This window comes from Podarcis cretensis (genome assembly GCF_951804945.1).
Source record: "Podarcis cretensis genome assembly, chromosome: 2".
NCBI lineage: Eukaryota > Metazoa > Chordata > Lepidosauria > Squamata > Lacertidae > Podarcis > Podarcis cretensis.
In genome coordinates this window covers 31611069-31630075 of record NC_137171.1, presented here as the reverse complement: position 1 = coordinate 31630075, position 19007 = coordinate 31611069, and the positions used below count along the sequence as shown (strand labels likewise).

The following is a 19007-nucleotide window of genomic DNA, read 5'->3' as shown; positions in this document are numbered from 1 at the left end:
TGAAACATGCTGCATCCTTAAAAATATCATTTTGCATACACATTTGTCATGTGAACAAGGAGAATGCAATGAAGGGAAATGTTTCAGGAGGGAGCACTGAAATTATATGCAGCATGATGTGCTACAGCAGGCTTCCTCAAACTTGGCCCTCCAGATGTTTTGAGACTACAATTCCCAGCATCCTTGACCACTGGTCCTGCTAGCTAGGGATCATGGGAGCTGCAGACCAAAAACATCTGAAGGGCTGAGTTGGAGGAAGCCTGTGCTACAGCCTCTGCAGCGAAAACTTCACAGCTTGATCCTGCGTCAATGCATAAACTGACCCTGAGGGTTCATAAGCACCAGTGCTGAACAACTTCAGTCCCAGGGACCATTAGGAGCCAATTTGTAGGAGCTGAGGTTCCTCCCCCCCAAAAAAAAATATTTGAGGGAGCTAGGCCCTCCAAAAGGTGGTGGGCATTGCCATCATGTGATTATGGGGGGCAGGGCTTACCAGCTCCCCCCCCCCCAATATTTTATTCATGTTGGCCCGCCTGCCAGGTACCCTTGCTTATACTACTCAGGGCTCCTTATGCTACCTAAACCAAACTACTCTAGTCAAGTGGAAGCAGTAGCAGTGGTGAAAGCAAGTCTGGCTACCCTTTTAGTTGTGGAGTAAGCACCAACTCAGAACAGGGGCTGAGTTTGAAATACATGTTGGTTGAACTAAATTACACACACCCCTTGCCACTGCCCCGGCTGACATTTGTCATTTATGCTGTTTCTTCCATGGCTAAGCAAAGTTACACCACTATGACCATTAAGTGAAGCCTAACGAATACTAGAAGCTGAATACCTGATCCCAGTGCCTAGGTTTGCCAGAGAGACACACAAATAGGAGAAATAATGTGCAAAGCCAAGACACTACTCAGATCAGGGATTGTGCAGTTCTGTTCAGTGTTTTGTAGCACTCTCCACACTCATTTGGCAGTTGTTTTGAATGGCAAGAAGTTAGAGGCATTTGCCAGCTTCCTCCTGGCCTGACCCCACCTGCTAAGCCAGGATATTGTGCAGTCCTTGCTCTATCCTAGGAAAAACCAGCGTCCTTCGTAGGAAACATCCAGCTACCCTGGCATGTATTTTGTGAATTGACAGGGGTGCAGTTGCTGGACCACACCATGTGGCTTAGGTTCTTGGCATCTCTGAACGATGTTGCATATATTCATAAAAAAGACTGACTGGCCACATCTTCTTTAGTGTTCTGTAGTCAATTTTACACACACAGCAGCAAATCAAACAATTACCTGCCATGGTGGACAAATACTATTTCCAGGACAAGAGGCAGCACGCTTCTAAAAACCAGCAGCTGGAGAATAGCAGCAAGAGAGGGGTATTGTGCTCATGCCCCACCTGTAGACATCCCAAAATTGTCTGGCTGGCGACCAACAAGGCAGTTGTATTATGTTCAATCCTAGCTCCCTGACAAGCATAGCCAAACAGGCATTTGCTAGACCTACATTTTTTGGCATGCATTGAAAGCACCGTCAGGACATGCTTCTAAACAAATGCAATGTGCGATACCTCCCTCTGTCCTGCTACAGCACAGGTCAGCCAGACCCAGGTTGTTCTGGCAACACGCTGGAAGGGGTGAGAGAGGAGACAGGAGTCACATATGCTTATCTCCTCTCCATCACTAATTGGGGCTACGGAGAGCACAGTCGGCACCCAAGCTCCATCTGCTGAGTGCCGACAGTGCCTGGAGCCATCTCCACAGCTCCAGTGCTTTATGCATCATGCAGCAACCTAGGACTGAATGCATCAAGCTGGGGAGAAAGGAAGAGCAGCACACTTGCCTCTGCGGGCAGTAAGCTCTCTGTGCTGTGCAGAACAGTGCAGCTTTCAGTATCCAATCTGCATCCTACTTGGAGAGGCTAAATAAACAGGGGAAAGGAACAGAGGATAAGTGCCAACCAAAAGCTGATGGCCCCCAGAATCACACTAAGACATAGGGATCTAATGTATCTTAAAAGGGGTGCAAGTCAGATCCCCAGGGGTGAAGAACCTGTGGCTCTGTAGATGTTGTTAGACTCCCAAATCCCAGCTGCCGCAGCCTGCATGACAAATGGTCAAGGATGGGAGAGTTGCAGTAAAAAAGTAAAGGTAAAGGACCTCTGGATGGTTAAGTCCAGTCAAAGGAGACTATGGGCTGCGACGCGCATCTCGCTTCAGGATGAGGGAGCCAGTATTTGTCCACAGAAAGCTTTCTGGGTCATGCGGCCAGCATGACTAAACCACTTCTGGCACAACTGAACACCATGACAGAAGCCAGGGCACACAGAAATGTTGCTTACCTTCCTGCCACAGCAGTACCTATTTATCTACTTGCACTGGTGTGCTTTCAAACTGCTAGGCTGGCAAGTTCAAGAGGCTCAGTGGCTTAGACTACAGCGCCACCCGCGCAATATATGGCACAGAACCACCTGTCGCCTACCACAGCATTACAACTTCCAGTCTTTTTGTCGCTATGTGCCTCAGCCACTTAAGAGGTCCATAGGTTGTTCTTACCTGGGGATACTGGAATGTGGCTCAAAGAGCAGGGTTGGGAACAAAGCGCTGTTATTGCCAGACCTAATTAAGCTTTGTTAAGATGACGAATTTGCATTCCCTTGGCCTTCTTCTACTGCCCAATTAGCGCCTTGTCCAGACGCACCTCTCATGCAAGCCACACAGTATGGGGTAGATAAATGTTGGCAGCCATAGCGTAGGGACAACACCTGTGTTTGAGACACCGCTTCCTCATGCTCTGTTTGAGACAGAACAGGGCTGCCCACTAAAATCCTGCTGATTCGAGGGACTGAACCTGGGACCTTCTGTATGTAAGGCAGAGGCTCTAACACTAGTCCACCCCCCTACGTGGGTTTATACCATTTGCCTCATACAATAAAGTCCTGTAGCTTCCCACTGCACTTTGTACCACAGCAAGATACTGCATAGGAGAAAGTGGATCTACACAATTTGGACATCAAATTCCTTAAAGTCTGGCAACAGAAGCAACTTGCTGCGACAAGGACTAGCCCTGCTCACTCAACCATGCTAGGTTGGCACCTGTTGAAAATGAGAATACGTCTCTCTCTCTCTCTCTCTCTCTCTCTCTCTCTGGAAACTGTTAACTAAAAATGGTTCAATACGCCACATTTGAGGGACATTTTAAACAACAGCACTGTACAAAACTGTTTAGCCTTCTCAGTCATTTTCCCAACAGAGCGAACTTGGAGGATGTAAATCCGAAGTCATATGACACATTGAAAGGGACTGGTGCTTCAGGAACGAGCAACACCTGCTTTTCACAATTACTTTATTGTATGATTACAAAAGTGCTGATTTAGTTGCTCTGGCTCTTCGACCCCGCAGAGTCATTACCCTCTGGAATGAGGCTTCACACCCGGGGGGGGGGGCTGACCAGTGAGGGGGCACCACATGCTGGCAAAACAAAGGCCAGCAGAAACAAGGGACAAATGGCCGATACGACAATCACTTCATTAGGCGTGGGCCAGATCCAGAGGCATTTTTTTTAAAAAAAATCAGTGCTACAGAACAGGGCCTTGACAACATCACTGAAAAAGCAAGGCAACGTGGAAAGATTTCACAGCCGTCTAGGCTCCCTCCAAAGCTGCCAAGAGGCTCAGAGGAACTGCCAGAGGATAAATCGGGCAGGGAGTAGGGAAAGTTTGGCAGCTTAAGAGGCACACAATGTCTATCTGTGACACCTACTCTAGAGTAAACCTAGTAAACAGAGGGCCTCCCCCTGCCCTGCAACCTTAGCCCATGCCATGGGTCAAAATACGGACCATGTTCTCCCCGTCCCAGATCCTCAGAGAAGGCCTTGCCGACTTAACAACAGCCCCACCACCCTTCCACTATCATATGCCAAGAGGCCTGCTCACTTGGGGTACATGAGAAGCGAAGGAGGTGTCACAAGGGATTCAAACGTTCTCTCCCCCAGGCTGAGCTAACTTGGCTCTTGCTAGTTAGAGGAATACCTCTAATATTCTCTGCTCTCATTAGTGCCCCTCCCCCAGGAGGCCCTTTGGTTTCAGGAGGCTTTGGCTGAACAAGGTTAAAGCGAGAAGCAAAATGAAGGAGGCAAGGCTTGCTAGGCCGGCCATAGACTGTGGTGTTGCTTGCCCTATGCTACCACTACTCCAGTCACAGTTAAATACAAGGGGCCATCCCTGCCTCACACAGTAGACCTGAGGGGTAAGAGGAGACTGAGGTAGGAAAAAGGGAGGAGGCCGGACGCAGTGAGGGAAACCTTGTGTTCGTAGAAACATTTAAAAATCTGGGACGCTGAAGGGTAAGAAGGAAAAGGTGCCCGCCAGGTGTATTGCTATCGGCAGCCCCACCATTAACTAACAGAACTTCTCTCCAGCTCACTCGTAAACATTTAAAAATGGACAGAGAACATTATTATTATTATTATTAAGTTTCTACCTCCCCACATGGAGACGCACTTCTGCTCCAGAAGAACAGGGGAGAAAGCAGTGCTCAGCATGGCAAGGTGACTGGGAGCTGGGAGGCCGTGGCACCCAACCCCCCCCCCAAAAGAAACAACAAAGGAGACTGGGAGGACAGAGAAAGATGGTGGTATTGCGGAAGAGGCAAGTTACTGCCCATGGCACAGCGCAGGAGCAACTTCAGTCTTTCAGGGCTCCCATAGCAAGTGGTTGCAATGCCGATGGACAAGACAAGGGCATTCGTGGGGCTGTGGGGCGTTAAGAGGAGATGCTGTGGGGTCAGCAGGGTTACTACTGCACGGCAGACAGTATTGTGGTGCTGCTGCTAACAGCAAGGAATGGAGGCTCCAGTGAACTGCTGGGCACAGGAGAAAGGCATTGTGGGAAAAGGTTGGCTGCTCACTGCTACTGAGCACTAAAGGAGAGAGTTCTGATTGGCTGGCTGTCATACCATCAGGCACCAAGCAATGCCAAAGGGTTGGCTAGCAGCTGTGAGAGACTGTCAGGCACTGAAAGGGGGCATTTGGCGAGAGTTCAGCTGGTGCCGCAGGGCTAAAAAGGGCACTGTTAAGAATGCCGCACCTTGGCAAAGGAATAGTGTGTGATACCTGGGCACTGTGGGGGTCGTAGTGCCCAAGCCCTCCCCGCCCCCGGTCCTCCAGGTTTATGCCTCTAACTAAGGCAGACCCTCTTCTCCCTCAGGCCAACACTTTGATCCCAAAGTTTTTGCGCAGCTGCTCCAGGAAAACAAAGGTGAGCACCGTATGAGGGACCAAGCGGACGCCAGCAGGAACAAGGCCCTAGAAGAGGAAATTGGTTATGGTCAGCTTCTGTCAATCCTGGAATCGTGGCTGCAAGCTGCACAGCTAGACCAAGGAGGGAAGGTGGGGCTTGAAAAAGAGGCAGCTGGCAAAGGGTCCCAGTGGAGAGAAGCCCAGATTTTGATCCCATGTGTCTACTCCAGTATCTGGAGCCACATGAGGCTTTTTCACTCACCTGGCATCACCTAAAGGCCAGGTAGCCTGGCATGCAGCTGCAGAACTGGGGCAGGGGAAAGAATGCAATGGAGGAGTGGAGCTATCTTGGGAATAGGGAGGCAAACTGGAGAAGCACAGTGGCTAGGGACCAGAAGGGCCGGAATGCAGGACTAGGAAGGGCTAGGAGTTGTGCTGTCTGCATTGCGTGCCTGGTCTACTTGGTGCAATCACCCATCAACACTCCTGCTGCATCCGCATTACCTTATAGAAAGCCAGTGGCCCAAGCTTGGCCGTCTCCATGGCACAGTGCACGACACCCTGAGAGAGAATGAGAAAGAAGTCAGCCCATGCCCATGCCCATTACAGATCCCATTCCTCTCCTTACAAGGCTCAATCTCTGCCAGTCACAAACTGCTGAAGAGCTGCAGCAGCCAGAATGATGCTCAGAGGCATGGCATCAAGCAGCAGCAAAAGAAAAAACAGAAAGCTGGCCAGAAGGCTAGTGATATCTATAGGATGATGCTTAGTTCAAGCAACCAATGAATCAAGAGACTGGAAATTGGGACAGCCATTGACAGGGATCAGATCACTCACCCGATACTCCCCCTGGGAGTTCATAAGGCGTGTCTTCAGCACATCCAAGGGCTGACACAGGAATGTGGCACATCCTCCCTGCAATGAAAAGGGAGGGTGTGATGGCAGCAGAGCCTTTTTGAAATCCTGGGTTACAGGGCATGGCTTGAATGTCACCAGAAGCATGCCCACATGATAAGCTAGTTATTAACTGACATACTGCTAGTAGTTGGAGGAAAGGGCGATATCTCACCCCACCACTGTGTTAAAAGCAGAAATCCAGCGATGAAGCAGGGGAGGGGCAAGGCATTTCTCTCTCTACTTGCAGACCACTGGTTTACCAAACAGTTACCTTAAATTAGTGTGTGGCGCGTGCTGTGTTTTTAAGCCATGGAGCAGAATAAATGGGAAGAGGCCACAAAATCATCTTGCATGATCTGCACTGGAATATATAGTTAGTTCCCTGAAGCGCCTCTTTCACAGTGCCCCAGACCTTAAAGAACCCCATCCCTCTATCCGGCTAATTCTCTTTCTCACCAACCTTTCAAAGCCTTCTATAAAACCAACTTCTTGGGCAAAACCGTTTCAGAATCACAACAGCCTCTTCTACACTACAGTACCTGCTATTAGTCCTACCTTCCCTTTTCCCTTTTTCCCTTTGTCAAACCTTGCCCTCTCCATTAGTCCTCAATCCAGAGGCTTATGGTCTTATTAATTCCAAACAGCACCCAGTAGACTAACTACTGGGTCCAAGCAGATGCTCAGTAATGTAATAGCTTTACAAAGGAGCTACAAACGAGTCATGCGCCTAGTACAGGCTTAAACAGTGTATGGTCCCCACCAAACCCCAGTCAAGTATGGTAGATACTTCACCACCATCATCCACCACCCTCCCCCATATTTTTACAATCTCAGGAAGGCCAAACATTGTGTTTATCTTGGAGCATTACCACTTGTGCAGGTCTGGTTTACTGCCCAGCTATGAGATAACTATTGTGGCTCAATTGCCAGACAATCCAACTTTAAATGATGAGCTTTCTGGGTTTGAAATGCTGTCTTTGCAGGGAAGGACTTGGACCTTCATAACAATCCATTCTTGGTAACTCCATGGACTTCGACTTTGGACCTCCATCTCCCCAAGAAGGTGGAACAAGCATCATGGCTTTAACCCCAATGAATACACACACAAACAAAATAAAATCCTTGACTTTGCACCCACACCCAGATATCCACTTACAGCAATAAAGCTGGCCAAGAAATGGGTGAGAATATTGTCGGAGAGGAAACCGGTCCCAAGAACCAACTGCTTAGCCTGGTCGTAGCAGGAGAGCTGCAGAGAAGCAGAAAGTTGTGAGACTGGCCCCAAATCTCCCAGCACTCATGAGCAAGCAGACAGACTGGCCCTGAAACGGAGTGTCCATTCTCCGTTGAACCACAAGGGATCAGGCAAGACAGTGACACCAGCCCCTGCAGTGTATCAGGAGGACAAGTGGCAAAAGTGTGACTAATCCTCAGCTCTCTCGGATAAATCTCCTGTCCCATCAGTACCGCCAGGGAGATAAGTTGTAGGCCTAATCCGGGGGAACTTGGGGCTCTCTAGACTACCATCCCTTGTTATTATGTTTGCTGGTTGGAGGTGATGAGAGTCCAACAGTATCTGGAGGCCACCCCTGGCCTAACCCATCTTTAAGAGTCCTAAGCCAATATGCTGAGGACACAGGTGGACTGGGAAATATAAGATCTCATTCTCCAGCCTACACTGGGTCACTTGTGCTTTTACACCAGTGGAACCTTTTCGCAGTAATCTCCCACCTTGAGAAAACAATTGCTAGATGTTCACCCACAGAGCCTGATCTCTCCTCTCCTCTCCCCCCAACCCCAGCCCCTTGCAGCCCCAGAGACAGGAGAGACAGTACGAAGGAACCTACAAACTAGCCTGTTAACCTTGGGCCCAAAGACTAAAAGAAGCTTTCAAACATTTTAACATTTTGAGTCAAAAGCTATTAGTGCTGTCTGTAGGTTTTGCAAATACATGCCACCTTCTGCATCCTGCTGTCTGAATGCAGCTGCCTATAGCCTCCCAATGCGAAGACTGGCTCTTGTGGGGAGGTTATGCCTGCCTGGACTAGAAATCTTTCCCCACATCAACTGCAGAGCAGGTGTCTCTTCCATTACATCTGACTGTAACAGGACAGGATTTCTACTAAATTCTATTTTCCCTCCCCAGGTGGCTAGAGAACATGTCAATCAATTTCATGCCTGGGGTGAAAGGTGGGCATATAGATATGGCCTTGGTGTGCATTGTGGTGGGTATATGCCTAGCTGAATATGCACACATGTGGTCTGGATTTAGGTGCACACCCATCAGCAACTATGGTTCTTTTTTGTATCACTACCTGTCCAACGGTAACCAGGGCCCCTCGACTTGCTGCCATTGAAGCTCCCGAGAACAATTTCTTCACACCCTCTGCAAAGACAAAAGGGATTCAAAGCATGGGGGTATACAGGGTAGAGCTTACCAGGTTGCACAGTCTACAAACAGCAGTGCTTTTCTGCTCATCAACTCTTCAGAAACCACAGCCTCCCAGCCACTAAGACACTGCACAGGAATGGATATTCTCTATTGCTCCCAAAGATACAGGAATGATGTTATAATCTACTAGGTGCTTAGAAAGCAGAGCCAATGCATAAAAGACTTCACTGTATTCTAGCACAGGTTGGTTTTAAAAGGTTATGAAATAGCTCCTCATTTAGCCAAAGCCAGACGATCAGAAGCCCTGATAGGGCAGAGATACTGAGGCCCCATCACAATAAAATATCTGTGGTTGGAAGATTAAAATATAAATCTGTGTTTAGAAATCAAAGCATCAGAGAAGATAAGGTGTCCTATTAGATGCCTGTGGAAGAGAGAACACTGCTGAAACTAATCAGGGACAGAGGACAGGGGCAGTTGCTCAGACTGGGTCTCTCTGCTATTATACAGTTTCACTTTTTGAAACCCAGTCCAGCTGCCAATCTATGTGCACTTGCCTGGGGGCAAGCCACAGTGGATCGGAACCAGTGAAGGCTGCATGTCCTCAATTTCCAGAGCAACATGGAGCAGGAAGCTACCATTCCTCATCCTTCCACTGGACTTTAAAGGCAAGAGGGGTAGGTCTTATTTTCTCCACTTGCCAATCTCCCTCTCCCCCCAACCGCCCCTCTCTCTCTAACACACATGAAGGAACAACCCTTTTAGTCTCCTCTTTCTCTTTTCCCTGGGCCCCATATGCTTGTTCTCTGTGACGCTCTAGAAGCCAAGTATGTGGTCAACTCTGAATTCTACCCATGTGAACTCCAGGTCACCATATTCCCCTGCACTTCCCATCAGCTTACTCACCCCTCTCCCTTCCAAACGTTCAGCGGCTGCCAGACTCAAGAGGAGCTTGCAAGGGGCTCCCATCACTGATCCCAAAGAGCCACTAAACAAAGGCCGTACCTGCAACTTTCGCAGGCTCTCATCCTGCCACCAGCTTTACTTCCAGGTAGTTTGCCTTGGATGGTGTTGCCCCTTCTCCTGGCAGTGGTTTTGCCAGCTTCCTGGCACCGGGACTGGCCTGTAACCTAACAGCTCCCACTTCCATATAGAAAAGGGGGCAGAGGCTGCAGCAGATTCTCCCCAAGGCCAATTTCTTTCATTCAGGGTGAGCTCCCTGTGGCCTCTCAGGAGCTCAAACTAGCCACACTGCGCGCTAACCAAATCCTTACCTTCACGAAGAACCCGATACAACCCATCCAGAGCATGTGAGTAGCTAGAAAGCAAAGAGAGACCATATTAGACACCTAAACCCATCTTGCTGCAGCTGCTACTTCCACTGGCCATACCAGACAGAAGGCTGCAACTATGGACTCTTCCAGATCTAGTAGGGACTTATAGAACCCTGGGCTTTGGTCGCCAGGGGGTGCTGTCCTGATTTCCAGAAAGATGTCTTTGAGCTTCAAACAACTGGAATTTGAGGATCCATGCTGCCCCTCTGTGGCCATGCAGCTTCAGTACAATCCTTTTCGGAGGGATAAAGGCTTTCACAGGGTCCCCCTCCGTAATGCTATTATCTGCCTCTCCCGCACTTGTACATCTCCTGTACAATCCCCCTCTGCAATCTGGACACTCACTTGCGCCGCAGATGCACCGGCTGCTTCATGTCATTCTGCATCCTGTGGAGGGAAGAGGATCACAGCGTTAAGGGGGAAACAAAAGTCTTTCCCAAATCATCCCCCCCCCATAGGATGCTGAGTTTGGCCCAGAGCAAGGCGAATTGCAGAGGCAATGGGCTAAATTCTGTGTAGCTGTTCGGAATCTTGTGATCGTATACCTGAAGGAGCATCTCCACCCCCATCGTTCTGCCCGGACACTGAGGTCCAGCTCTGAGGGCCTTTTGGCGGTTTCCTCCCTGCGAGAAGTGAGGTTACAGGGAACCAGGCAGAGGGCCTTTTCAGTAGTGGTGCCCGCCCTGTGGAACGCCCTCCCATCAGATGTCAAGGAAATAAACAACTATCTGACTTTTAGAAGACATCTGAAGGGAAGTTTTTAATTTTTGGTGTTTTTAATAGTCTGTTGGGAGCCACCCAGAGTGGCTTGGTGAACCCAGCCAGATGGGTGGGGTATAAATAGTACATCATCATCATTATTATCGAGTTGGAAGGAACCCCACGGATCATCTAATCCAGCCCCCTGCAATACAGGAATATGCAGCTGGGATCAAACCTGCAGCCTTGGCATTTTCAGCACCATGCTCTAACCCACTGAGCTATCCAGCTAGCACTAAGCAGATTTCTCTGTCAGCAGAAGCATTTCTGACGGTGAAATGATCAGCCCTCCCCTCCCCCCGCATGCAGCTGCAGGGACTCTCCAAACCCCCCTGCCCACCCGAGCCAATTTAAGGGGGCACGAAGAGGGAAAACACCACTGAAGTGGTGGAAGTCCTTGTCTGGGCTTATCCAGCCCCATGGAATGTCCCTGAGTTCAGTAGGAGTGTGAAGAGTCAAGTGAACAGGTCAGGGGGAGCTGAACTGGGCAAGGTTGAAGCACGGCCATAGGGAATGGGGAAGGAGACCACTGACCTGACATTCACCATGTCCGCTGGGGTCCCCACGAATCCACCGGTGAAACCTGCAACCAGAGAACAGCAGGTGAAAGGGGACTGTGCAGCCTGCACTGGCGTGGCCCGTCATCCTGCGCTTGCCAAGCCCCAGCTCACCTCCTACTGCACCTAGCAGCACCTTCTGGTAGAAGGGCATTGGCCCCTGGGCACCCTGGCTCAAGTGGTCCCGCACAGTCTCATAGATGGCAAAGCGGGTGAGGGAGTACGTCATCTGGAGAAGCAGAAAGAGTCAGAGCAGGTTGGCAGCACGCTCTCAGGCCCTGGTCCTGCCCAGCACAGGGCAATCGCTCATCAGAATCACCGTTCAGCCATGGCATCAGCTTGGCAATGGTGCAGCCCCTGCGCTGGCATGGTCACAGCCTTTGCATTATGGCGCTTGTGCCCTTAAGAGCCATGGCAGCAGTGTCCTTTTCGCCAATCAACAGGCACCACCTGGTATATATGCAAGAGGTGCAACCCCAGGTGAAGCCCTCTTCTTCCCCGAACCCTGCTTGCCATAGCAGAGGCCAACCCTAACACCCAACTATTCAGGAATCATAGATTCTGCAAGCAGAATGACATTCAAGCAGGGCTTATGGTGGCTGCAGAAATCAATGTGACGTTATTACAGAGCCACTTGCAAGGATTGAGAATTCCCTTGCAGAGTGGTGGGAGAAGCAACAGTGTGCCGGGAGTGGAGGGAGCCATTGTGACTGTCAGTGTGCTGCTAATAAACAAGATATTAAGAAGGAAGAGGGATACAACTCAAGAAGCTGTCGCTTTTCTCAGCTTCTCCTCATCTGCACAAGATGCCTGACTCATCAAAGTCGTGGACTGTCTCGCCAGAGTGGTGCATGCTCTGGTTATCTCCCGCTTGGACTACTGCAATGCACTCCACGTGGGGCTACCTTTGAAGGTGACTCGGAAACTACAACTAATCCAGAATGCGGCAGCTAGACTGGTGACTGGGGGCGGCCGCCGAGACCATATAACACCGGTCCTGAAAGACCTACATTGGCTCCCAGTACGTTTCCGAGCACAATTCAAAGTGTTGGTGCTGACCTTTAAAGCCCTAAACGGCCTCGGTCCAGTATATCTGAAGGAGCGACTCCTCCCCCATCGTTCTGCCCGGACACTGAGGTCCAGCTCCGAGGGCCTTCTGGCAGTTCCCTCACTGCGAGAAGCCAAGTTACAGGGAACCAGGCAGAGGGCCTTCTCGGTAGTGGCACCCGCCCTGTGGAACGCCCTCCCATCAGATGTCAAAGCGATAAACAACTACCTGACATTCAGAAGACATCTGAAGGCATCCCTGTTCAGGGAAGTTTTTAACGTGTGATATTTTATTGTATTTTTGCTTTCTATGGAAGCTGCCCAGAGTGGCTGGGGAGGCCCAGCCAGATGGGCGGGGTATAAATAATAAATTATTATTATTATTATTATTATTATTATTATTGGGGAGGACATAGCTTAGAAGCACATGCCTCATTTCAGAAATTCCTAGTCTAAAAACCTGCTTGACCTTCTCAGTTGGCAAGGGCTATTGGATCCTTATATTCTATTGACAATATTCTGCGGGATTTTTGCCGTTAACTGTGACCAAATGGCCTCTCAGTTTCAGAGACTGCAAGTCGACCTAATTTACAAAGCTCTGTCCGTGAAGCCAAACAGAGTCTCAGTGTTAAATCTGTGGAATACGCTTTGAAGGGTGCTGGAAGAAGCTGCAGAACTTTCACGGGTAGCGTGACGGAACCAAAAATCTGGCATGGGAAGCCAGACGAAAGGAGCAGGACTGAACAGACAGGGGTAAAGCAATCGTTGCAGCGGCACAACAACTCACCTGCCGGCAGAGGGAGGCACTAAGCCCACTGTAGAGGGCCAGGAAGCCATCATTGCGAATCACACGCAAAGCCATGCCCGTCATGCGCATCTTCACTTCCTGCTGGGTTTGCAGGTGAACCTACAGGCAAGGAAAGCAGGTAGCAAACAGGTCAGGCTGGATTTGCCAGGCTCTCTGTTCTCCGAGGGATATTCCAGGGGGGCCAGGGCAAGGAAAAGATTAAGCAGCCACGGCCTATGCACCTCTGATACAGCAAACGAATGAAACTGCAACTCCGCGTCAACAAGATCTCAGGAATTCATTGTAAACATCCACTTTGAATCTTCTACTCCAAGAATACTGCCCACCAGAGCTTAAGGAGAGATTCTCTCTATTTTTAAAGCCATGACTGATGTTTTCCCCCTAGGGACAATCCCTTTGCATAAGAATTTATATTTTGTTATCCTGCTCCACTCTCCCCCATAAAATTTGAAAAGGATTCCTGACTTCTGGTTTCCTTGCTTTTACAAAACCCTTTCCCCTCCATCAGGACATGTGGCTTGCCCAACAAAACCCACTCCTTCCAGAAAGACAAGTCTTACCTCCCAGCTACCTCCCCCAATTTCTCCCAGATATTATTCCCCCCAGTGAGCTGTAAGAAGATTCCTGCATTCTTCACCCCATAACCTAATGGGTGCTATTAATTTTGGATGTTTTTGCAATCACAGCCGCAAGGCACTTGTTCCAGCCATGGCAAGGGGCTTCCCTGGACAGTCTGGTGCCTGCATCCACAGACGACTGCTGACCCATCTGCTTCTATAGTTTAGAAATGCAGGTCAACATTGGTTTCCCAGATTACCATCCCACCTGCAAGCACCCTGACCTCGCAGTGGAGCAGCTCGTGTTTATAGTACTGTACAGCCAACTTGGAGAGAATTTAGGTGAAAGGCTGCCACGTTGATAAAAATCAAAAAAACCTTGGCAGGGCCATTGGCCAACCAGCCCTTATCCTGAAGAAGGGGAGAGGTCAATTCAAGCAACAAGAGAATGTAGCCTACACAAGTTCTGAACTGGACCCAGAAATGAAATAGTACAAAACACTTGCACTTCTCGACACTGGCCTTCTCCCATCCTGCATGATATTACTGTAAGGAACAAGGAGTCCAAGCAATTATCTGACTGGAGGTTCTTGAATGCAAATGTACCAATGTTTTATAGGCAGCTGGGGATAGCTTAGTTGGTAGAGCATGAGACTCTTAAATCTCCGGGTTGTGGGTTCTAGCCCCACATTGGGCGAAATATCCCTGCACTGCAAGGGATTGGACGAGGTGACTCTTGTGGTCCCTTCCAACTCTATAGTGATTCTATATTGGTTAGAGTGTCGGATTAGCAGCTGGGAGACCAGGGTTCAAATCCTCACTTGGCCGCAGAGCCAGGCACTACCTCACAGGGTTGTCCTGGGGGTTAAATGAGCAGGGAAACCATGTACTTGAGTTTTTGGGAGAAAAGCAATAAATAAAATAAAATATATTTTATATAAATATATAAATTTAAATAAATTTAATTTAAATAAATAAAAGCAATCAATCAATCAATCAATCAATCAATCCAAGAGCCTTCTAGGAGCAGGGGTTAGAGTTCAACAACAAGAAGACCCACGGCTTCGCCATTTTTGGTAAGACCCACCCTTTTAAGAAGCAAGTGGTCTGAAGCAGCCCCCCGGTGGAAACACACATCAGCTGAGGCTGCAGAAGTACCAGTAGCCAGGAGAGGGCAGTGAAGCGGTGGACAGCAGCTCAGATGGGCAGTGTTCCCAGGCAGCCAGTGGCAGCTCAAAGATCCCATTGTGAAGGATGAAGCTGGAATGTGCTCATCAAGCAGCTGGCAGGCCCAGCAGTGACACAGGGAAAGCAAACGATGGAGGCTCAAATCTGCAGGAATCTCCAGGGTTAGCAGCTTCATGCTGGCATTAGTGTGCCCCTGCCAGACCATAACAAGGGAAAAGAATGTTCCCACCCCATTAGGGACCAGGGCTAAGTATGCAGAATGCTCAGGGAGAGGCGGGTGGAGTGGGTGAGAATCTCAGAACAGGCCTTGCCTGGTAACTTGTCAGTGGCTGGGCAGAAAAACTTCGTAGCCCCACAAACTCCCCTCCTAAGAAAGCTATCTTTCAAGTTTATTGAGTTTGACAAGTCCATCCCCTTTCTGTCAGCTTTAAAGCAGCCTGTGGGGCAGACTTGGGCCATGTACACACCATACATTCCCACCCCCACAGAATCCTGGGATTTGCAGTTTGATAAGGGTGCTGAGAACTGTAGGTCTGTGAGGGAGTAAACTAGGGTTCCCAGGATTCTCTAAGGTGCGTGAGTGTGTTTCAGATGTATGTTGTGTATGCAGTCTTTGACATTTGACTTTGAAGAGCAAGGACCAAAGCTGGGGACACCTTGCTGCCATGATGAGCAACGGCTCAGAGACCACTTTTAGACTGCATGCAACTTTTGGCCTAAGTTCATGCAGGTGACAATGAGATGGGGAAAGGGGCAGGGGCTGGGCCAGGCAGAAAGGAAGGTGGAAACAGGATGTAGCCTCACTTATCACCAAAGTTGTGGCCACTGACAGATTACTCCTGAGAAATAGGCCCTAGACAGAGAAAGGCAGTTGGCCGATCTCGTCTAGGTACACAGAAAAGAAAGGCGGGACAGTTGGGTAATAAAAGGGCTTAGAAAAGTTATCATTAAAATCCCAAGCAGGCTTCTGTGTGGAGATCTAGAGAGCAGCCAGGAGAGGCCTGTTGACACTGGTCTCTTCCTGGATTATAGGACAGATGTGACTAACTGGCACAGAACGAAGAAGCCCACACGAGGACTGCTACTAGTGCAATGGGGCTTTCTCCCCTCTCCTCACCCCACGTTCCCCAAATTGGCTTGTAGGGAGGAATCAGGAGAACCCTTAGAACACCACATGGGGGAGGAAAGGGAGGACTGTTCCCTTGAGCAAACAGAAATGCTTGCCTTGCCAGAATGTTTGTTTTAGTGTGACATTTGAATTCTTCCCCATGTTTTGGCCTCCCTCTTCCTTCCTTTCTGATTGGCTTGCCCCATGTCAAGGACGAATGTGTTTCGCGTACATTTGAGGAACCTTGGATTCTGTTTTTAAAACAGAAAACAAAAAAACTTAAGAACGCCCACTATGACGACTAATGTATCCGAGAAATAACAGCAATAAAGATTACAAGGCAAAAGAAAATAATTTATCTGTACCCATTCAACAGAGTACAGGAAAACACTGCATCTGCTGATCAGGGCTGCATGCCAGAGATCATTAAGAAAAACTCTTAATGGCCCCACTGACGTTAGACATGCCACTTTCCCTCTGTGTGCTTGCCTTTCAAGGCAGAAACTACGCTATCTGGCCACTTGTGAGGGGTCTGCACAATGCCAGAAGTGGCTGAATGGGGCCTCTTTGTTTTTTGCAGGCCTCCATTCATACCAGGAGATACTGCCCCTGAATTCAAGCTGTTATCTTGGAAGTCCTCACTTCCTAACCAATACAATTAGGCCTCAGTCTCTCGAACCAAGAAAATGCTGCGCAAATTCTATATCACTTGACACACAGTAGGAGCTAGAAACTAGACAGGCTATACCTGTTTTACAAGTACAGTACAGTAATATTTAACAGAGCAGGGGCCAAACTACTGTGATGATAATTATGCCTTGATCTGTGCTCTCTAATTCGTAGTGGAGAATGCTAGCTGGTCAAATTATACTACGCATAATGGAGTTAACTGTCCAGGGGTCCTTTACCTTTACCTTACATAGAATGAACTGGAAATGAGGGGGAGGTGTCTGTTCTCGTTTTTGTATTTTTATGTTTCGAACTTGCCCTGTGATCTTCAGCTGAATACAAATTTAATCAATCAATCAATCAATCTGAACAGACTCAAGACTGTTGCCTTCAGTTAGCTTCTTAGGCACTGCTTCCTGGAAGGCAGCCAACGCCGTCTGGCCAGAGGGAGCCACTACAGGGCACACAGCGGCAGCAGATGCCAGTCTGCTGTGCCCAGGAAACGAGACACCAAGGGGTGCCAGCCAGGGCCAGAATACCAACCGCAGGCCACGTCTCTTGCCTGGGAAACGGGGTACATCTGTGCACCACGGTGGTGGTGGTGGTGGTGCCCAGGCAGTTTCAACTTCCTAGTTATCAACGGAGCCAAAATGGCAGATAGAAATCATTGTAAGGGGGGGGGGAGAGGAGAAAAGGGAAACGCCACGCCACTGTCAACCCCCTATAGTCTCCAACCCAGAGCGGGGGTGGGCTAAGGAAGTGTCTCCTCGCCTTGCCGTCGCTCGCGCTGCCTTAGACGTAAATGGTAGGTTAGAGGTGAAGAACCTCTCCTTAGAGCACTTTGCTGTTGAGCCACCTTTGCCTGCAGCCAAGCGGGGAAAGGAAGCGGCGCAAGGAATTCCCAAGCTGCAAAGGAAACACGCGGCAATATTGAAGCGGAGGGGGCGGCGAGAGACAAATAGCAGGGATGGGGCCAGCAGAGATCAGCGCAGGGGAGCCCAGGGGGAAGACGGGAGGCAGAGGGCCGGAGAGGGATTTTAGGGGCCAGGTCCCCCCATCCGTCGCCGGGGAAAGGGGTGCCCCGTCTTCTTTCCTGGCGGGTTTCTCTAACGCAAAGACGCACCTTGAGCAGGTCTAGCGGGTGGGTGCAGCAGGCTGCCCCGCACGAGGCCAGGCCTCCGAAGTACCAGCGGGACACGCGTTTCTCCACCATCGCGCCGCCGGCTCTGCGTGGCTGCTGCTGCTGCTGCTCCTCACCTCCCCGCTGCACGGACCCGGGAAACCCGGCCGCCGCCTCCTCCTGCTCACCGCCGCCGCTCCCTGCACTGAACCGACGAGGCCTTAAAGGGGCAACGCCCGCCATGGGAGGGACGCCTTAAAAGAGCAACGCGGAGGCCCGGCTGGGTGTACCGGGGAGGGAGAGTAACCGGGAGAGGGTACGCAGCCTTCCTCCGCTCCGGCGGAGCTCCCGTCTTTGTCCGCCCCCGCGCATTCCGGCTTCTGGACAATCACCTTTCGACGACGGATTCTGCAGCGTCGGGCGCCGCTGATCTCCGCTGCCCGCCAAGATCATGGCTAATCTGGAAGGAAATCCTGGCTCTGTTTAAATCGAGCAGCCACGCTGCTGCTGACTCCTTCGTTGTAAATTCACACACAGTTCCTCCCCCCCCCACTCCTTTTTTTGGGTTTTGTGGTACAGTATAGATAGGGAGGAGGAATTAAAGAACTTTTTAATGAGGGTGAAAGAGGAGAGCGCGAAATATGGTCTGAAGCTCAACATAAAAAAAAACACCACTGGTCCCATCGCCTCCTGGCAAATAGAAGGCAGTGGCATAGCGTGGGGGGTGCAGGGGGGGCCGGCCGCACCGCGCGCAACATCTGGGGGGGGGCGCTCGCACTCGCAGCTCTCTGAGTGCTAAAATCCACGGGTTACGGGCGCAAATTACTTGCCTTGCCCCGGGTGCTGACAACCCACCCTATGCCACTGATAGAAGGGGAAGAAATGGAGGCAATGAGAGATTTTACTTTCATGGGTTCCATGGTCACTGCAGATGGTGACAGCAGTCACAAGCCTGCTTCTTGGGAGAAAAGCAATGACAAACCTAGACAGCATCTTAAAAGGCAGAGATCACCTTGCCGACAAAGGTCCCTATAGTTAAAGCTATGGTTTTCCCAGTAGTGAAGTATGGAAGTGAGAGATGGACCATAAAGAAGGCTGATTGCCAAATAAATGATGCTTTTGAATTATGATGCTGGAGGAAGCTCTTGAGAGTCCCATGGACTGCAAGAAGATCAAACCTCTCCATTCTGAAGGAAATCAGCCCTGAGTGGTCACTGGAAGGACAGATCCTGAAGCTGAGGCTCCAAGACTTTGGCCGCCTCAGGAGAAGAGAAGACTCCCTTGAAAATGTTGGGAAAGATTGAGGGCACAAGGAGAAGGGGACGACAGAGGACGAGATGGTTG

At 49.9% G+C, this 19007-nt stretch overlaps 1 protein-coding gene across 1 annotated transcript; it reads right to left on the bottom strand.

Annotated features, from left to right (window-relative positions):
• Positions 1 to 3317: 3317 nt before the first annotated feature.
• On the bottom strand, positions 3318 to 18180 carry SLC25A10 (solute carrier family 25 member 10). The gene is made up of 11 exons (XM_079967698.1): positions 17667 to 18180; positions 13001 to 13120; positions 11281 to 11395; positions 11144 to 11192; positions 10196 to 10237; positions 9791 to 9834; positions 8440 to 8510; positions 7281 to 7373; positions 6065 to 6142; positions 5732 to 5788; positions 3318 to 5293 (listed from the first exon to the last, which is right to left on the bottom strand). Exons 1-11 carry the CDS (start codon positions 17904 to 17906, stop codon positions 5192 to 5194), a joined length of 1011 nt encoding a protein of 336 aa, XP_079823824.1. The 5' UTR covers positions 17907 to 18180; the 3' UTR covers positions 3318 to 5191.
• Positions 18181 to 19007: the final 827 nt, after the last annotated feature.